Genomic DNA, 20,277 nt, shown 5'->3' with positions numbered 1-20,277 from the left:
AGCTGAACTTGAACAGTTCTATGAAGACCTACAAGACCTTCTAGAACTAACACCCAATAAAGATATCCTTTTCATTTTAGGGGACTGGAATGCAAAAGTAGGAATTCAAGAAACACCTGGAGCAACAGGCAAATTTGGCCTTGGAGTACAGAATGAGGCAGGGCAAAGGCTAACAGAGTTTTGCCAAGAGAACCCACTGGTCATAGCAAACACCCTCTTCCAACAACACAAGATAAGACTCTACACATGGACATCACCAGATGGTCAATACTGATATCAGTTTTGTAAATATTTTGTTTGATTTATTCCTAAGCATCCCGGTAAATACTATATTGTTTGATGATATCAGTAAATACTGTATTTTAAGTATAATTTATGAGTTTCTGTTATATTGAAAAATATATTGACTGACTGGTATAAAATAATATATCTATATTTATTTCTAGTAGTTTTAGAGATAAATTTTTGTGTCCGATTTTGCCACATGTGAATAAAAACAATTTTATTCTCTTTTCTCCTACCAATATGTATATCTTTTATTTTTAGTTTGTTCTCCTATTGAATTGCCTAGGATCCCAAGAGCAATTCAGGTTAACAATGTTTAATTGAATTCATAGTAGATATTTTTGTATCATTTCCTCAAGGAAAAAACTCTCAGCATTGTACTATTAGATATTATGTTTGTTCTAGGTTATCATAGACATTTTTAACATAATAAAAAAGCTCAAGTCTATTAATATTTCTAACTTTCTAAACTTTAAGTAATATATTTTGGTTTTTATCCTGTATTTATTTTTGAAGGGGAATTAACTTCATTTATGTGAATTTTTTTCTAAATGTCCCATTTTAGTAGTAGAATTTTTTACTATAGTTTTTGGTATGCTTATAGATTTTTTCTTACTCTGCTGAGTTGTTTCCTCTTTCACATTGAATTCAATTTTCTTTTTCAATATTGTAGCGATGTCAGTGAAATATTAATGAAAATCTCAGCAACCCTTTTGGGGTAAAATTGACAAGCTTATATTGAAATATCATACATATAAACATAAAAAGGGAAACAGACAAAGCAAGTTTGGAAATTGGGGAAAATTTGAAGATATAAACTTATTATAAAACTGTGGTAATTAAGATATTACAGTGTAGATAAATTTATCAATATAACAAAATATGAAGTCTACATATAGACCTTGACATATATAATCAAATGATTTTCAACAAGAAAAATACATTTATGCACTAAGAAAAATTAAATATAATATTTATAATAGACTTCCAGTCAAAAGCACTAGTAAACTATGCTTAGTAAACCCTAGACAGGGTCATAACGGGAAGTTGCGAATGTCTAAAGACATTCAGGTCAGTTCATTTCAGTCGCTCAGTCGTGTCCGACTCTTTGCAACCCCATGAATCACAGCACGCCAGGCCTCCCTGTCCATCACCAACTCCTGGAGTTCACTCAAACTCATGTCCATCGAGTCAGTGATGCCATCCAGCCATCTCATTCTCTGTCGTCCCCTTCTCCTCCCGCCCCCAATCCCTCCCAGCATCAGAGTCTTTTTCAGTGAGTCAACTCGTCACATGAGGTGACCAAAGTATTGGAGTTTCAGCTTTAGCATCAGTCCTTCCAATGAACACCCAGGACTGATCTCCGTTAGGATGGACTGGTTGGATCTCCTTGCAGTCCAAGGGACTCTCAAGAGTCTTCTCCAGCACCACAGTTCAAAAGCACCAATTCTTTGGCAATCAGCTTTCTTCATAGTCCAACTCCCACATCCATACATGACCACTGGAAAAACCATAGCCTTGATTAGACTGACCTTTGTTGGCAAAGTAATGTCTCTGCTTTTTAATATGCTATCTAGGTTGGTCATAACTTTCCTTACAAGGAGTAAGCGTCTTTGAATTTCATGGCTGCAATCAGCATCCGCATTGATTTTGGAACCCCCAAAAATGAAGTCTGACACTGTTTCCACTGTTTCTCCATCTATTTCCCATGAAGTGATGGGACCAGATGCCATGATCTTTGTTTTCTGACTGTTGAGCTTAAGCCAAATTTTTCACTCTCCTCTTTCACGTTCATCAAGAGGCTTTTTAGTTCCTCCTCACTTTCCGCCATAGGGTGGTGTCATCTGCATATCTGAGGTTATTGATATTTCTCCCAGCAATCTTGAGTCCAGCTTGTGCTTCTTCCAGCCTAGCGTTCCTCATGATGTACTCTGCATATAAGTTAAATAAGCAAGGTGACAATATACAACCTTGACATACTCCTTTTCCTATTTGGAACCAGTCTGTTGTTCCATGTCCAGTTCTAACTGTTGTTTCCTGACCTGCATACAGGTTTCTCGAGAGGCAGGTCAGGTGGTCTAGTATTCCCATCTCTTTCAGAATTTACCACAGTTTATTGTGATCCACTCAGTCAAAGACTTTGGCATAGTCAATAAAGCAGAAATAGAAGTTTTCTGTAACTCTTGCTTTTTCGATCCAATGGATGTTGGCAATTTAATCTCTGGTTCTTCTGCCTTTTCTAAAATCAGCTTGAACATCTAGAAGTTCACGGTTCATGTATACTTAGCCATAATAAACTATAGAAAGTTAATTGCATATTAATCTAAATAGCATCTCAATGTACATCTTAGCCAAGTAAATTAAATAATAACATACCAGAGCAACACCTCCTCCATAGTGTTTATCACACATCCTCCCTTGAAAGGTTGCACCAATATAATTTGATTTTTCTCTGTAACTTAAGTTTAAAAAAGCATAATCATATAACTTTGCAAAATTAAGGACAATTAATATTAAATTTAACTAGTACTTTGTTGTTTTGCATACTCAAATAGCAATTTCAGATATTTCCACTTAACACTAGGATAAGAAAGCGTAGAAATGGATGATATGTGTCTGCTTATTTTTGAAATAGTAAAATAGATTAAAAATAATAAAAAATGAATTATCATATGAATTTTTAGACAATAATGAATATTCTCTTTTATATAATTTTTTCAAAATTTACTGATTCTTAAAAAGTAAACATAATAAAAATAAATAAAATTCCTTAAAACTAGAAAGCTAAGACAATTCAGTTGACAAATGGGCAGAGTAAACTTCTGGGTTGAAACTTCCCCTTAATCAGATATAATTAGCTTGGTCTAACCATGCAAAGATATGTGTATTTGTGGAAGAAAAATAATATAGAAGGTTAAAATTTTATAATTATATTTATGATTTTTACATAATATGATAATATATAATACACATGGGTCCTGAATATTGATAAGAAAAACAAGGAGATTATTAAATAGAAATGGAGGCTTGTATTTAAAAAAATGTGGTTGATTGTGAATATAGTACATTAGAGATATTGAAATGTACAATAGTGTTTCCACTTCATCATTATTTGCTTTTGTTTTATAGAAACAAAGCATAAAAAGAAGGCTAAATCTCTAAATTCATAGAATACATTTCTTCAAATAGAGATTGCTAATATTTTACATTTAGTTAAGTGCTAGTTACTCAGTCATATCAGACTCTTTGTGACCCCATGGACTGTAGCCCACCAGGTTCCTCTACCCATGGGATTTTCCAGGCAAAAATACTGAAGTGAGTTGCCATTTCCTACTCCAGGGGATCTTCCCAACCCCAGGACTGAACTCACATCTCTTGAGTCTCCTGCATTGGCAGGCAGGTTATTTACCACTAGAGCCACCAGTTAAGGCACATTTAACGATATGTTATATACTCAGTGTAAGAAGACATACTTTAATAAGATTGAAGGGAGTTTTAACTATCAGCCAATATATAGAGTAATTGATATTAGTAATTCTGCTATAAAACTTGTGTTGTGAAAAATACTATTCACAGGACATTGTGCGTAAAGAAATGACAAGATTTTTTTTTTCCTTAAGGGCCTATCAGAAATTAGGTCAAATGACATGTGCTTTCTAATGTGTAAGATTTAGTAATGACAAGATAAACTTACACAAGTAAAAATGCCACATCATGTGGACGTAGAACAAGGTAAGATCGTTTCCATTTTATAAATCTGTGTAATAATTCATTAACATCTCCAGTTACTGGAATTTTATTTTCATCTATCCAAAGCTCTAATGAAGATAGAATTATTGTAATATTAAATGAAGTAAAAATCTAAAATAAGAGACATAAAGAAAATATGTTCTAAATATATGGTGTAAATAGATTTGGGAATTTATCTGCAAAAATAAACACTATACAGGACATACACATTAAAAATATAAACTGCAAATCTGGATTGGATCTTATAAATTCTATCAGCAAGTAATAAATATCACAAATAAAACAAGTAATAAGGCACATTTTGATATGCTTGTACTTAATTAACTCAGACCAATGTCAAGTGCTTTACCTAATTTAATGCTTACAAAACCCTAAGTAGGTATTTATAATTATTAATTACTGCAATTAAAGAGTTAGAAAATTTAAAATGTTTATATATTTGCCTTCTTTCACACAACATTAGTATTCAGGCAGGGTTATTAAAAAAATAAACAATTCTTAAAGCTTGTGTTTAGTAACACAAGCAAATGCATAAGTAAACACTTACAGCGTTGGTCAATCCAGTCAACTGGAAAATCTTTTGAATGACAACAGTCGCATCAGCACCCATATGATTATACTGAAAAAGATAATTTGCATTTTAGATCTGAATATATATATTGCTTACTATCTAATGATTGTTATTATACTTAAATTGTAAGAGTTAAAGAATTTTTTAAATTACCAATTTATTAGTTTTTAAATATTATCTATTATTATAGATAGCATGGTATATATTGAGTGTGAAAATGAAAAACAAAAAAATCGCTACAAACTTTCACAAAAAGAAGAAAACTTTCTAAACTCACTTATAAGGCCAGTATTATCCTAATATCAAAACCACTCAAAAATACCATGAATGAAAGAAAATTATATTATTATATTATTAGGCCAAGTTCCTAATGAATATAGCTGGAAAAATCCTCAGGAGAATATTGGCAACATGAATTCAACAACACACTGAAAGGATCATACACCATGATCCAGTGAGATTTATTCCAGGCATCCAAGAATGGTTTAATCTCTCTGAATCAATCAGTGTGATACACCCCATTAACAAAATGAAGAATAAAAAAATCATATGATCATCTCAATAGATGCAGAAAAAAGAACTTAATAAATTTCAATTTGTTTTCAGGATAAAAACTCACCAAAGTGAATATAGAGAGAATAAGCTACAACATAATAAAGGCCATGACCAACATCACACTCAGCAGTATAAAGTTGGAAACTTTCCCAATAAGACCAGGAACAAGAGAAGGATACCTATAGTTGCCACTTTTATCTAGCATAGTATTGGAAGTCTCAGTCAGAGAAATTAGGCAAGAAAAACAAATAAAAGGTATTCAAATTGGGAAAGAAAGAAGTGAAACTGTCACTATTTGCAGGTGACATAAATAGAAAACTCTAAAATGAAAGTGTTAGTCGCTCAGTTGTGTCCAACTCTTTTGGACTGTAGCCCACCAGGCTCCTGTCTATAAAATTCTCCAGGCAAGAATACTGGATTGGGTAGCCATTCCCTTCTCCAGGGGTTCTTTCCAACCCAGGGATCAAAGCTGGGTTTCCTGCATTGCAGGCAGATTCTTTACCATCTGAGCCACCAGGGAAGCCCATCAAAAAACTGTTGGAACTAGAAAGAAATCCACTAAAGTTGCAAGATACAAAACCAATATACAAAAATCTGTTGTATTATTTCTCTATAATAATAAGCTATCAGAAAGCAAAGCTAAAAAAACAATGCATCAGAAGAATAAAATACCTAGGAATAAATTTAACCAAGGAAATGAACGATCTTTTTACTGAAAAGTATATAAAGACATTGATTAAAGAAACTGAAGAAGGGAGAGAATACGGTGGCAGAGGAGTAGGTGGACGTGGAATACATCTCTTCACAGACACTCAAGAATACACAGAAGCACATGCAGAACACCAGCTGAGTGTGGACAGGAGTACCTGACCAGTGGAAAAGAATTTATGGAACCACGCAGAACTCGGTAGGATGAAGGAACTAGGGAGAAATATAGGAGTGTTAGTAAGGCTGGACCTGCCCTCAGTGGGTGGGGAAAGTGAAGCAGGGGTCCAATCCTAACATCGGGGCAACTGTCTGAGTCAGAAGAGAAACATTTGAGGCTGAGAGTAAAACAACTGAACTGTGACGGCTAAATGGAATGAGAACCAGACGGTCCTTACTGCAGCCACACATGCCCGCAACAGGGATGTAGGTTTCCTAGACGGTGCAGCGGTTGGGAACTTGAGTGTAAGGATTGTGGGGCAATCCCAGGGCGAGGGCTGCTGTTGACTGTGGCGAGACAGATCAAGGGGATGTGAGGGAGGAGATCGTGGTGGGAAATCCTGTGGAGGAAAGCCAGGCAGCCATGGAAGAAAGGTGATACTGCTGAGTCACGTGGTGGAGCCATCACCATGGCCTCTCTCTCCCCACACGCCTGCATCAGCAGCTGAACAACAGAGAGGCTGGCCCCAAAACACCTGACACACTGAACTACAGAGCAGGACCCCACCCAGGGTGCCCCTTTAAGTGACTGACGTGCAAGAGTACACAGTAGGGCTCCAGCCAGGGGTGGGGGCCCTCTATGTGCCTAATGGGTTGAACAACAGAGAAGGACCCCAGGCAAGTGCCTGAACAGGCAGAGATGCAGAGGAAAAACTGGCTACAGAGGCCTTCTGATCTCCAGCTACAAGAAACTTGAAGAAAGACTCCGATAGGGCCGTAACTCCTGTGGCGGAGGCAGTCTGCGCCCCTGCACACTTGGCACCTAGGGTCCCTGCTAGCCAAGCAGCTGCACCACCTTCATGATCAACCCTCACTGGGGCAAAGCCACCACAGGAATAGAAAGTCTTGCATCTGTGCACGCAGGGTCACTTTGGGCATGTTCAACTCTTTGTGACCCTGTGGACTGTGACCTGCCAGGCTTCTCTGCCAGGAGAGTTCTCCAGGCAAGAATACTGGAGTGTATTGGCCAATACTGGTTGCCATACCCTTCTGCTGCTGCTGCTAAGTCACTTCAGTCGTGTCCGACTCTGTGTGACCCCATAGATGGAAGCCCACCAGGCTCCCCTGTCCCTGGGATTCTCCAGGCAAGAACACTGGAGTGGGTTGCCATTTCCTTCTCCCCATACCCTTCTAGAGCACTATATTTCATGCTGCCCTGGCCGCCAACTCTCCTGAGTACCTGGTGCTGCCACAGCCCCTGCAACCCAAGCAGCTGTACCACCTCCACACCTGGCCCTCACTGGAGCAGACCCAAGTCCTCCAGGGCAGCCTCAGGAGCTAACCCCAGTGGTCTAGCCACATGCAGAGATGGAAAGAAAACTACAATTGAAACCCAGGGGCAGTGTGGCTAAGGAAGAAGACCCAACCCCCTCCCGCCAGCTGTGCAAGCTGCAGATTAAATCCGCGTGATCATCTAGGCAGACTCCGTGTCTATCCGTTCCGTTCCGTCACTCAGTCGTGTCCGACTCTATGAGACCCCGTGGACTGTAGCCTATCAGGCTTCTCCGTCCATGGGATTCTCCAGGCAAGAATACTGGAGTGGGTTACCGTTTCCTTCTCCAGGGGATCTTCCTGACCCAGGGATTGAACCCGGGTCTCCCGCATTGGAGGCAGAAGCTTTAACCTCTGAGCCACCAGGGAAGCCCGTGTCTATGGAACATATATAAAAGGACATTGAGAGCTTCCACAAAAGAAAACACACTAGTTCTGATAGCTGTGGCCATTGGAGGCAAGAACACACAGGAGTAGGAGATTAGAATCTGAGGAGATTAGAATCTGAGCTGCCCCCACAGCAGGTCCAGAGACCAGCACAGTGTTGGAGGGTATCCTTGGGAGGTGAGGCAGACTGTGACTCAAGCAAGGGAAAGGACGCTGACAGCAGTGATTCAAGAAAAACATTTATTATTTTTATGTTTTGACTTGTTTTGTAGATTCATATGGATTTTTAAAAACTTTTTTATTTCTTTTTCTTTTTTTTCCCTCCGCCCCCACACCCCTCAACCCTGCCATGCAGTTTTTTATTTTTTTGGTACTATGAGATCTAATTAAGCTTTTGAGCTTTTGTTCTCTTTACTCAGTCACTTTTTTAAAAAATTGGTGTTATAAACCCCTGCCTCTGTGTTGCGCTTTTGCAGTTCTATGGCGTTTTCCTTTTTTCTTTCTTCTTCCTTGTATTTCCTCCTTTTTAAATTTTAATTTCTTTAAAAACCTATTATTTTTTCTACATTTATACCTTTGTTTGCTTTTCCTACTGTTCTCTTCCCCTTGCAGCTAATCTTTAATGTATATAAATCTTCTTTATCTACCTCTATTTAACTTTGCATATCTATTCTTTCTTTCTTTCCTTTCCATTCAACATATTTATTAGTTTTGTTTTCATTGCTTTATTCCCCACTTGGCACCTTGGTTTAGTTTTATTTTCCAGTTTTGCTTTAGCTAGTTTTGTTCTTAACTGGTAGATACAATTTTTGGTTTCCTTTGTTCACTGGATCAATTTACTGTACTTTATTTTTGTCGGACTGTTTTGATTTTGCTTATGGTACATATGTATGTATTTTGTTATTTTAATTATTCTTTGCCTGATTTTGTAATTGCCATTTGTCTGAGGTCCATCTTTGGTTTCTCGTTTTTGGGTATTTGTTTTAATCTCACTTAATGCCATAACAAACCACTCGTGGAATCTTCCTTCCTGACCAGAGATCAAGCCCTGAGCGTTTGGAATGGGAGCACTGACTTCAAGATCCTAGACTACCAGAGAACTTACCCTAGGGAGTATCAAATAGTGAGAACTCACACAAAGGAAACCACCTGAATACAAGACCCAGCATTACCCAACCAGTATTAGCATTTGTTTCTAAACAAGAAACAAAACAAAAATAAAAACACAATCATCAGAAGATAGGATTACCACCTCACTCAACCTTGCCCATCAGAGGGAAAAAACAACAACAACAACAACTCATCACAAAACTCACCCTAATCGAAGCTTACACAAACCACCAGATCAAACTTAGGAGGGCAGAAACCAAAAGGAAAAAAGAATTCAACCTTGAAGCCTGGGAAGATGAGACCTCAAACACAAGAAGATTAAAAAAAAAATGATGAAAAGCAGAGAAATACTACACAAATGAAGGAACCAACTAGAAACACAGAAGTCCAAATAAATGAAGAAATAGGCAAGCTACCTGAAGAAGAATTCAGAATAGTGATGGTAAAGATGATCAAACACCTCGAAAACAGAATGGAGAAAATGCAAGAGTCCATTAACAAAGGCCTCAGTTCAGTTCAGTTCAGTCGCTCAGTCGTGTCCGACTCCGTGACCCCGTGAACCACAGCACGCCAGGCCTCCCTGTCCATCACCAGCTCCCGGAGCTCACTCAAACTCATGTCCATCGAGTCGGTGATGCCATCCAGCCATCTCATTCTCCGTCGTCCCCTTCTCCTCCCGCCCCCAACCTTTCCCAGCATCAGAGTCTTTTCCAGTGAGTCAACTCGTTGCATGAGGTGGCCAAAGTATTGGAGTTTCAACCTCAGCATCAGTCCTTCCAATGAACACCCAGGATTGATCTCCTTTAGAATGGACTAGTTGGATCTAGAAGAATTAAAAAATAAACATACAAACAACACAATGACTGAAATTAAAAGTACTCTAGAAGGAATCACAGCAGAATATCTGAAGCTGAAGAATAAATCAGTGGGCTGGAAGATAAAATGGTGGAAATAACTTCTGAAGAGCAGAATCAAGTAAAAACAATGAAAAGAACTGAGGATAATCTCAGAGGCCCCTGGGATAATATAAAATTTACCAACATTTGAATTATAGAGGTCCCAGAAGAAGAAGAGAAAAAGAAAGGGTAAGAGAAAAATTTTGAGGAGATTATAGTTGAAAATTTCCCCAACAAGGAAAAGGAAATAGTCAATCAAGTCAAAGATGTGCAAAGAGTCCCATATAGGATAAACCCAAGGAGAAACACATCAAGCACATACTAATCAAACTTACAAAGGCTAAAGACAAAGGAAACATATTAAAAGCAGCAAGGGAAAAGCAACAGTAGCGTACAAGGGAAGCCCGGTAGGTTTAACATCTGATCTCTCAGCAGAAATTCTGCAGGCCAGGAGGGAATGGCAGGATATTTTTAAAGCACTGAACGGGAAAAATCTACAATCAAGATTACTGTAACTGACAAGGATCTAATTCAAAATTTTTGGAGAGATAAAAAGTTTTTCAGACAAGCAAAAGTTAAGAGAATTCAGTATGACTAAACCTTTGAGAGTTCAGTATGACCAAAGCTTTGGAACAAATGTTAAAGGGACTTATATAGTCAAGAAATACAAGAGCAGAAAAAGATATACAAATGAAAGCAATTAAGAAAATGGCAATAGGAACATATATATGAAAATTACTTTAAATGTAAACAGATGAAATGCTCTAACCAAAAGACACAGACTGGCTGAACGGATACAAAAACAAAACCCAAATATATGCTGTCTACAAGAAACTCACTTCAGATCTAGAGACACGTATAGACTGAAAGTGAGAGGACGGAAGAATATATTGCATGCAAATGGGAAGCAAAAGAAAGCTGGAGTAGCAATCCTCATATCAGACAAAATAGACCTTAAAGAAGGTTACAAGAGATAAGGAAGGACACTACATAATGATCAATGGATCAGTTCAAGAGGAAGACATAACAATTTTAAATATCTATGCACTCAACACAGGAGCACCTCAGTACCTCAGACAAACACCAACAGACATAAAGGAGAAACTGAAGTAACACAGTAACAGCAGGAGACTTTAACAGCCCACTCACACCAATGGACAGATCATCAAAACAGAAAATTAATGAGGAAACACAAGTCTTAAAGGATACATTAGAGGAGATGGAGCTCATTGACAACTTCTGGACATTCCATCCAAATGCAGAAGAATACACGTTCTTCTCAAGTGCACATGGAACATTCTCCAGGATAGACATCTTGGGTCAAAAATCAAACCTCAGTAAATTTAAGAAAATTGAAATTATATCAAGCATTTTCTCTGACCACACGTTATGAGACTAGATATCAATTACAAGAAAAAAAACAGTAAAAACACAAACACTTGGAGATTAAACAATATGTATCTACAAAACAACTGGTTACTGAAAAAATCAAAAGGGAAATCAAAATATTTCTAGGAAAAAATGACAGTGAATCATGACAACTCAAAACCGATGGGATGCAGCAAAAGTAGTTCTAAGAGGGAAGTTTATAGCAATACAATCCTATCTCAAGAAACAAGAAAAAGCATTGAATAGACAACCTAACTTTATGCCAAAAACAACTGGAAAAAGAACAAAAATATCCCCAAATTAGTAGAAGGAAATAAATCATAAAGATCAGAGCAGAAATAAACATAAAAGAAATGAAGCAATAATAAAGATTAATAAAGTTAAAAGCTGGTTCTTTGAGAAGATAAACAAAATGGACAAACCTTTAGCCAGACTCATCATGAAAAAAAAGAGAAGAAGCAAATCAACAAAATCAGAAATGAAAAAGGAGAGGTTACGACAGACAATGCAGAAATACAAGGGTTATAAGAGAATATTATGAACAGTTATACGGCAATAAAATGAATAACCTGGAAGAAATTCTTAGAAAAGATCAATCTTCCAAGACTGAACCACAAAGATACAGAAATTATGAACAACCCAATTACAAGCACTGAAATTGAAGGTGTGATCAAACATCTCCCAAAAAACAAAGACCCAGGACCAGATGGCTTCACAGGAGAATTCTATCAAACATATAGAGAAAATCTAATGCCTGTCCTTCTAAAACTCTTTCAGAAAGTTGCAGAAGGAATACTTCCAAACTCATTCTATGAGGCCATCATCACCCTGATACCAAAACCAGACAAAGACAACACAGAAAAAGAAAACTACAGGCCAACATCACCGATGAACATAGATGAAAAACTCAACAAAATTTTAGAAACAGAATTCAGCAACACATCAAAAAGCCCACATACCATGATCAAATTGGGCTTACTCCAGGGATGCAAGGATTCTTCAATATACAGAAATCAATCAATGTGACACACTGTATTAACAAAGTGAAAGATAAAAACCATACGATTATCTCAATAGATGCAAAAAAAGCCTTTGACAAAATTCAGCACCCATTTATGACTAAAACTCTTCCAGAAATAGGCATAGAAGGAATCTACCTCAACATTGTGAAGACCATATATGATAAGCCTACAGCAAACATTATTCTCAATGGTGAAAAATTGAAAGCATTCCCCCTAAGATCAGGAACAAGACAAGGCTGTCCACCTTCACCACTATTATTCAACATAGTTCTGGAAGTCATAGCTACAGCAATCAGAGAAGAAAAAGAAATGAAAGGAATCCAGATCAGGAAAGAAGAAACAAAGCTCTCACTGCTTGCAGATGACATGATACTATACATAGAAAACACTAAAGAGAGTCATGGCCAAGGGGCAGTCCTAAGATGGCAGAGAAATAGGATGGGGAGACCACTTTCTCCCCCACAAATTAATCAAAAGAACATTTGAACAATGAGTAAATTCCACAAAACAACTTCTGAGTGACAGTAGAGGACATCAGCCACCCAGAAAAGCAGCCCATTGTCTTCAAAAGGAGGTAGGAAAAAATACAAAAGATAAAAAGAGAGAAAAAAGAGGTAGGGACAGAGATCTGTCCTGGGAAGGGAGTCTTAAAAAAGAGAGAAGTTTCCAAACACCAGGAAACACTCTCACTGGCGAGTCTGAGGCAAGCCTTGGAACCACAGAAGGCAACATAATCGGAAGGAAAAATAAATAAATAATTAAAACCCACAGGTTACGTGCCCAACAGTAACTCCCAGCGGAGAAGCAGCGCAGACACCTGCATCCACCACTAGCAAGAGGGGGCTGGGCAGGGAGGCTTGGGCTGCATTGCTTAGAGTGAGGACTGGGCCTGAATGGCCCGAGGGCAATCTAAGGGCGCTAACTTGAGATAGAAAAGCAGACTGTGGGATAGCTACCCCGTGAAAAGGCGAAAAGCCCTAACCTAAGACACTGCCAGGCCCACTCACGGAACAAAGGACTGAGCAGAGCTAGCTGGCTGCGGACCGGCCCATCCCCCTCCAGAGACTGACAGGCGAGGGCAGCCAGAGCTGAAAGGGGGCAATCGCGGCCCTAGAGAGGCATCCGATACCAAACTGCAAGCAGGCCTCATTGTTAACCAAGACTTCTTGGGTTTCTGGATGGTCAACATCCGCCTAAGAAGGTGCACTGGTTGTACACCCAGAAAACCACGTGGCAGGGACGGGGAAGGCGATAAGTCACAGCGACCGTGCTTGTCAAACACCTGGTCACCTGAGCTGCTCGGACCTGGGAAGGGTGCAAAACGCAGGCCCAACCGAGTCCGCACCTTTGAGGAGTACCGGAGAACCTGAACCTGAGTGGCTTAGACCTGGGAAGTGCACACAACCCAGGGCTGGCCTCAGACAGTTCCGGGCAGAGCAACCTAGAGCCTGAGCAGTGTAGACTGGGACAGCACACAGGCCGTGAGCGGGGGTAAACCCAGTGTGGTTAAGATACTGTGAGCACACGCCAGTGTTATTTGTTTGCAGTTTTCCTCCCTCCCCACAGGACCACTGAACAAGTGAGCCTAAAAATGTGTCCACCAGCACCGCCTTGTGTCAGGGCGGAAATTAGACACTGAAGAGACCAGCAAAAAGAAGAAGCTAAAACAAACAGAGGGAACGGCCTTGGAAGTGAGAAGTGCAATAGATTAAAATCCTGTAGTTAGCATAGGGTTTATGCTATGTTAACTTCTTATATAGTTAACATAGGAAGGGGCCTATAGATCTTGAGAAGTATAAGCTGGATCAAGGAACTATCTGAAAATGAACTGACCCCATACTGTCCACAACAACACCAGAAAAAGTCCGAGATATATTTTTACTAGTATCATTCTTTAATTTAAAAAAAATTTTAAGTCCTCTATTACTCCTTTAACTTTCATTTTTATAACCTACTATTACTTTGCAAAAAAAAGACCCTATTTTTTAAAGCAAACTTCATACATATTTTATAAATTTTGTGACTTTATTTTCTTTAATATTGTATTTTTGAAAATCCAACCTCTAGATTTTTACTCTTTGCTTTTTAGGATTTGTTATCAAACTGTACCTTTAAGAACCCAATCCTCAGTACCCATTTTTACTTGGGAGAGAGATCACTGGCCTGATTGCTCTCTTCCCCTTTTGACTCACCTTTTCCTCCACCAGGTCACCTCTCTTTCCTCCTCCCCGCCCTTCTCTTCTCTACCCAACTCTGTGAATCTCTTTGTGTGTTCTGGACTGTGGAGAACACTTAGGGAACTGATTACTGACTGGATCTGTCTCTCTCCTTTTGATTCCGCCCTTTATCATCCTGGCCACCTCTGTCTCCTCCCTCCCTCTTCTCTTCTCTGTATAATTCCGTGAACACCTCTGAGAGGTCCAGACTGTGGAGCACACAAAAGGAAGTGATTACTGGCCAGCTTGCTCTCTCCTCTTTTGATTCGACCTTGTCTCATCCTGGTCACCTCTATCTCCCTCCTCCTTCTTCTCTTTTCCATGTAACTCTGTGAACCACTCTGGGTGAAACTTTTCATCTTTAACCTAGATGTTTTATCAACGGTGCTGTATAGTTGGAGAAGTCTTGAGGCTACTGTAAAAATGACTGAAAACCAGAGGCAGGAGGCATAAGTTCAAATCCTGAGAACACCAGAGAACTCCTGACTCCAGGGAACATTAATCGATAGGAGCTCATCAAACGCCTCCATACCTACATTGAAACCAAGCACCACCCAGGGGCCAACAAGTTCCGGAGCAAGACATACCACACAAATTCTTCAGCAACACAGGAACATAGCCCTGAGCTTCAATATACAGGCTGCCCAAAGTCACTCCAAACCCATTGACATCTCATAGCTCATTACTGGACACTTCATGGCACTCCAGAGAGAAGAAATCCAGTTCCACCCACCAGAACACGGACACAAGCTTCCCTAACCAGGAAACCTTGACAAGCCACCCGTCCAACCCCATCCACAGTGAGGAAACTCCATAAAAGAGAACTCCACAAACTGCCAGAATATGGAAAGGCCACCCTAAACACAGCAGCATAAGCAAGATGAAGAGGCAGAGGAATACCCAGCAGGTAAAGGAACAGGATAAATGCCCACCAAACCAAACAAAAGAGGAAGAGATAGGGAATTTACCTGATAAATAATTCCAAATAATGATAGTGAAAATGATACAAAATCTTGAAAACGAAATGGAGTTACAGATAAATAGCCTGGAAAAAGGATTGAGAAGATGCAAGAAAGGTTTAACAAAGACCTAGAAGAAATAAAAAAGCATCAATATATAATGAATAATGCAATAAATGAGATCCAAAACACTCTGGAGGGAACCAACAGTAGAATAACGGAGACAGAACATAGGATAAGTGAGCTAGAAGATAGAATGGTAGAAATAAATGAAACAGAGGAAAAAAGAAAAATGAATTAAAAGAAATGAGGACAATCTCAGAGACCTCTGGGACAATGTTAAAAGCCCCAACATTCGAATCATAGGAGTCCCAGAAGAGGAAGACAAAAAGAAAGACCATGAGAGAATACTTGAGGAGATAATAGTTGAAAACTTCCCTAAAATGGGGAAGGAAATAATCATCCAATTCCAAGAAACCCAGAGAATCCCAAACAGGATAAACCCAAGGCGAAACACCCTAAGACACATATTAATCAAATTAACAAAGATCAAACACAAAGAACAAATATTAAAAGCAGCAAGGGAAAAGCAACAAATAACACACAAGGGGATTAAAGGTTAAGTCTCCAGCCACAGACATCAATTCTGTGTTGATGAGAGCATGCTGTGTCCTCACATGGTAGAAGAGGTGGCCTTTCTTTTATAAGGGCACTAATCCCACTCACGAGAGCTCCACCTTCGTGACCTAAGCCATTCCCAAAGGCTCCACTTCCAAATAACATCACTATATGCATGTTCTTGCTGCTTGTTCAGTTGCTTGAGTCATGTCAGACTCTTTGTGACCCTATGGACTGTAGCCCACCAGGCTCCTCTGTCCATGGGATTCTCCAGGCAAGAATACTGGAGTGAGTTGCCATGTCCTCCTCCAGGATTTCTTCCCCACCCAGGGATAGAACCCATGTCTCCTGCAGCTTCTGCATTGCAGGCAAATTCTTTACTGCTGAGCCACTGGGGAAGCCCCACCACCATTATTCATCAGTATACATTTGAACAGAAAAGAAAAATTCAGTCTGTATTATAAGACAAACTAGCAAACAACAACAACAACAGCATTGCCTAAGGGAATGAAATAAATTGGCAGAAACCAGTCCTGAGAACTTGGAGGCTTACTAGACAAAGTCCTTAAAACAACTGTCTAAAATATGCTCAAAGAGCTAAAGGAGATGGACATGTACACACAGCTTTATTTTGAATGTCTAACCAACAGGGGATTACTGTGCAGCACAGGGAGCTCTGCTCAATGTCATGTGGCAGCCTGGATGGGAGGGGAGCTTGAGGTAGAATGGATACATGTGCATGTATGCCTGAGTCGATCTGCTGCACCTGAAACAATCACAATATTGTTAATTGCTTAATACTCCAAAATAAAATAAAAAGTTTCAGAAAAAGAGCTAAAGGATAAAAAGAATGAAGGGAGTCAGGAAAATGATGTATGAATAAAATGAGAGTATCAATAAAGATGTAGAATTGTATAAGAAAACAAACAGAATTCTGGCATTGAAAATGCAATAACTGAATTAAAAATTGAGTAGAAGGATTCAACAGCAGATTTAAAGGAACTTAAGAAAGAGTCGGTAAACTTGAGAATAGGATAATTGAAATCATTGAGTCTGAGAGCCAAAAAGAAAAAAGAAAGGGGGGATCTTGTGGGATACCATTATGTAGTACAATATACAAATAAAGAGAATCCCAGAAAAAGAAGAGAAATTATCTAAATAATGGCCAAAAGCTTGTCAAATTTGATGAAGCACATGAATCCACAAATCCTGGAAGCTTAACAAATTCCAGGAAGGATAAAGCTACAGGGACTCACACCAAGACACATTATAATCAAATTATCTAAAGCTAAAAACAAAGAGAATACCAATATTGAAGACAATAAGACAGCAACTAACCATGTGAAAGGGATGATAATCAGATTACTAGCCAATTTCTTAGCAAAAACTGCAGAGGCCAGAAGACAATGAGATGTTATATTTAAAGTAATGAAGGCAAAATGGAAAAGGCACCTTGAAAGACAGCTTGGCAATTTCTCACACACACAAAACACCAAACAACAAAAAAAGACTTACCGCATGATGTAGCAATCATGCTGCTAGATATTTACCCAAAGAAGATAAAATATGTCCATGAGAAAACCTGTACAGGGATGTTTACAGCAGCTTGATTCATAACTGACAGAATGTAGAGGCAACCAAGATGCCCTTTAGAAGGTGAATGGATAAACAAACTGTGGTATATACAGACAATACAATATAATTAAGTTGTAAAAAGAAATTAGCTCTAAAGCCATGATAAGTCACGTAGTAAAGTTAAATGCATGTTACCAAGGTAAAGAAGAGAATCTGTAGTGGCTACAGACCTCACATTTCAATGATGTGACATTCTCAAAAAGGCAAAATTATGGAGACAGTAAAAAGATCAAAGGTTACTAGATGTTGCTGCTGCTGCTAAGCCACTTCAGTCATGTCTGACTCTGTGCGACCCCATTGACGGAGTCCACAAAGCTCCCCTGTCCCTGGGATTCTCCAGGCAAGAACGCCGGAGTGGGTTGCCATTTCCTTCTCCAGTTCCTGAAAGTGAAAAGTGAAAGTGACGTAGCCCAGTCGTGTCCAACTCTGAGCAACCTCATGGACTCCTCCAACCATGGGATGAATCCCAGGCTCCTTCCATGGGATTCTCTGGGCAAGAGTACTGGAGTGGCCATTTCCTTCTCCAGTTATGAGTATGAGAATGATTAATAAAAATTACTCAGAAACTATTCTGTATGTAACAGATGTTTTCATTTATGTTAATTATATGAAATGAAAAATAGAGATATGATTTTCAATTTACTACTGATACGAGAAATTTAAATTCATTAAAGCAGAAATTATTATCTATTGTCCTGTGTTAAAAATTTATTCCAACATTTTTTATAACCTCCCATTGCTAATATAAATTAACATGAGACAAATAAATGAAAGGATACTTACCAAGTCTTTTTCAACTACAATATGCATTTCTATATACTGAGAGAAGTCTGGAAGAGGCTAAAAAAAATCACAAACTTAGGTAAAAATTGAAGTATTTAAATATTTTAAGTAATATCAGTTCAGTTCAGTTCAGTCGCTCAGTCGTGTCCAACTCTTTGCGACCCCATGAATCACAGCACTCCAGGCCTCCCTGTCACTACTTCACAAATTCAGTGTTAGAAATTCAATTATATATATGAAAATAGAAGTCATTTTCAGACTATTGTCTTTGTCGCCTCTTTTGCATCTGTTCAATCAATTAATTTACTCAGAAAACAATCAACTAATTTATTCAGAAAATAACTTTACCTTCCATTGGTACAGGGCTACTCATTTGATTCTCTGCTCTGAAGGACATCTTCCCTTGATCACCATTATATGTGAATTTATATGAGCTTAAAGATTCCGTCATACATTTTTATGTGTTATGATTTTATTTGTGATCTTGAAAGAGTAAACAGACCTTTCTGTTTAGAGGGGTGGAATTTCATCTGAAGATAAAGTTAATCCGTGTATAAATGACCTCAGAAAAATGTGAGCAACGGAGAAACAAAATGACTGAGTTTCTTAAACTGTGCCATAGATATCTCAGGATGAGGAATCTGGTTACAGTGTCATCACACACCACGGTGGTTAACTTAGGCACAAATGTGAGGCCCAATGGGCTTATTATCTGTGTGATTTACACCTTGCCAATTTCCAGGGACAAAGTAATAGTTGTTTTAACTACCATGAGTAAAATATTACTTGTTTCCATCATTATTTTTATATGAATTTAACCTAGGAGGAATACACTAAGGAAAACTTATGAGACAGTCTTTGTGGGCACTCTAGGATTGTAGTGTATTTAACTCAAAATAGTTACTAATACAATCAAAAAGCAAGGGACAAATATATAGAAACAGAAAAGGAGAACCAAATTTCAAAAATTGAGAAAACTTTTATTATGCTTAAAGTTTGAATTTTTTTCTTTTTACACTGATATTTAATTCCTTGAAAGTTCAAAACTATCACATTTTACTTAAACCATTTTCCTTAACATAAAGAGGAGCAATAAAGAGGGAAAAACTAATCTGGGACTTAGCAAAGATGAGAAAAGTGAAGACTATAGTAATTTAAAGGGAAAAATTTAATAAGGTCATTAAGACAAATTCAGGGCTTCATGATCATTCATTTTCTCCACCTTTAAAAATTCTTTTAAAGCCTTGAAGACTTGAGGTTTTTTTTTTTTTCAAAATAATGCAAATGAAATCCCCTTACAGTCTAATCAATTTATTACAATTTCCATCCAAAGGTGAACACCAAATGTTTCATGATAGTTTTTGCTTATAGGACTCCATCCTTTCATTTAGGATGAAACAAGGAAAAGACACTACTTTATTGGAGAATAAACACAAGCATTTGTATTAATTGTGATAGGGTTATATCAATGATTTGAAGGATTCAAAGTTATTTCTTTGTTTTAACCAACGTAAGATGCTACTGATGCTGCTGCTTAGTTGCTAAGTCGTGTCCGACTCTTTTGTGATCCCATGGACGGCAGCCTGCCAGGCTCCTCTGTCCATGGGACTTCCCAGGCAAGAATACTGGAATGGGTTGCCATTTCCTTCTCCAGGGGACTTCCCTGATTCAGGGTTCAAACTGTGTCTCCTGCATCACTTGCATTGACAGGTGGGTTCTTTACCATTGCACCACCTGGGAAGCCCAACATAAGGGTTAGCTGACTTACATTTCCTGAACTAATCCTTATTTATTTTCATCTTTGAAATAAGGACTGATGATATTTAGTTGATAATAATTTATTCATTTATATGCTGGAAAATAAACTATGCCAAAGCCTTTGACTGTGTGGATCAAAATAAACTG

At 38.4% G+C, this 20,277-nt stretch overlaps 1 protein-coding gene across 2 annotated transcripts in view; it reads right to left on the bottom strand.

Annotated features, from left to right (window-relative positions):
• The window catches only part of ADAM2 (ADAM metallopeptidase domain 2), a 105,374-nt gene that overhangs the window by 53,086 nt on the left and 32,011 nt on the right, over positions 1–20,277 (bottom strand). For both annotated transcript variants that reach the window (XM_088832656.1, XM_055416274.2), the window contains exons 7-10: positions 18,373–18,429; positions 4,583–4,654; positions 3,980–4,146; positions 2,662–2,743 (exon numbers count right to left, since the gene is read on the bottom strand). In XM_088832656.1, the coding sequence (XP_088688782.1) occupies positions 2,662–2,743; positions 3,980–4,146; positions 4,583–4,654; positions 18,373–18,429 (378 nt within the window). The remainder of the gene's footprint in view (positions 1–2,661; positions 2,744–3,979; positions 4,147–4,582; positions 4,655–18,372; positions 18,430–20,277) is intronic.

The sequence above is a fragment of the Moschus berezovskii genome, chromosome 26, assembly GCF_049115385.1.
Source record: "Moschus berezovskii isolate FMDL1 chromosome 26, NW_MosBer_1.0, whole genome shotgun sequence".
In the NCBI taxonomy this organism is placed as follows: Eukaryota; Metazoa; Chordata; class Mammalia; order Artiodactyla; family Moschidae; genus Moschus; species Moschus berezovskii.
Note: the sequence above shows the minus strand (reverse complement) of the source record. Positions and strands in the feature narration are given on the sequence as shown.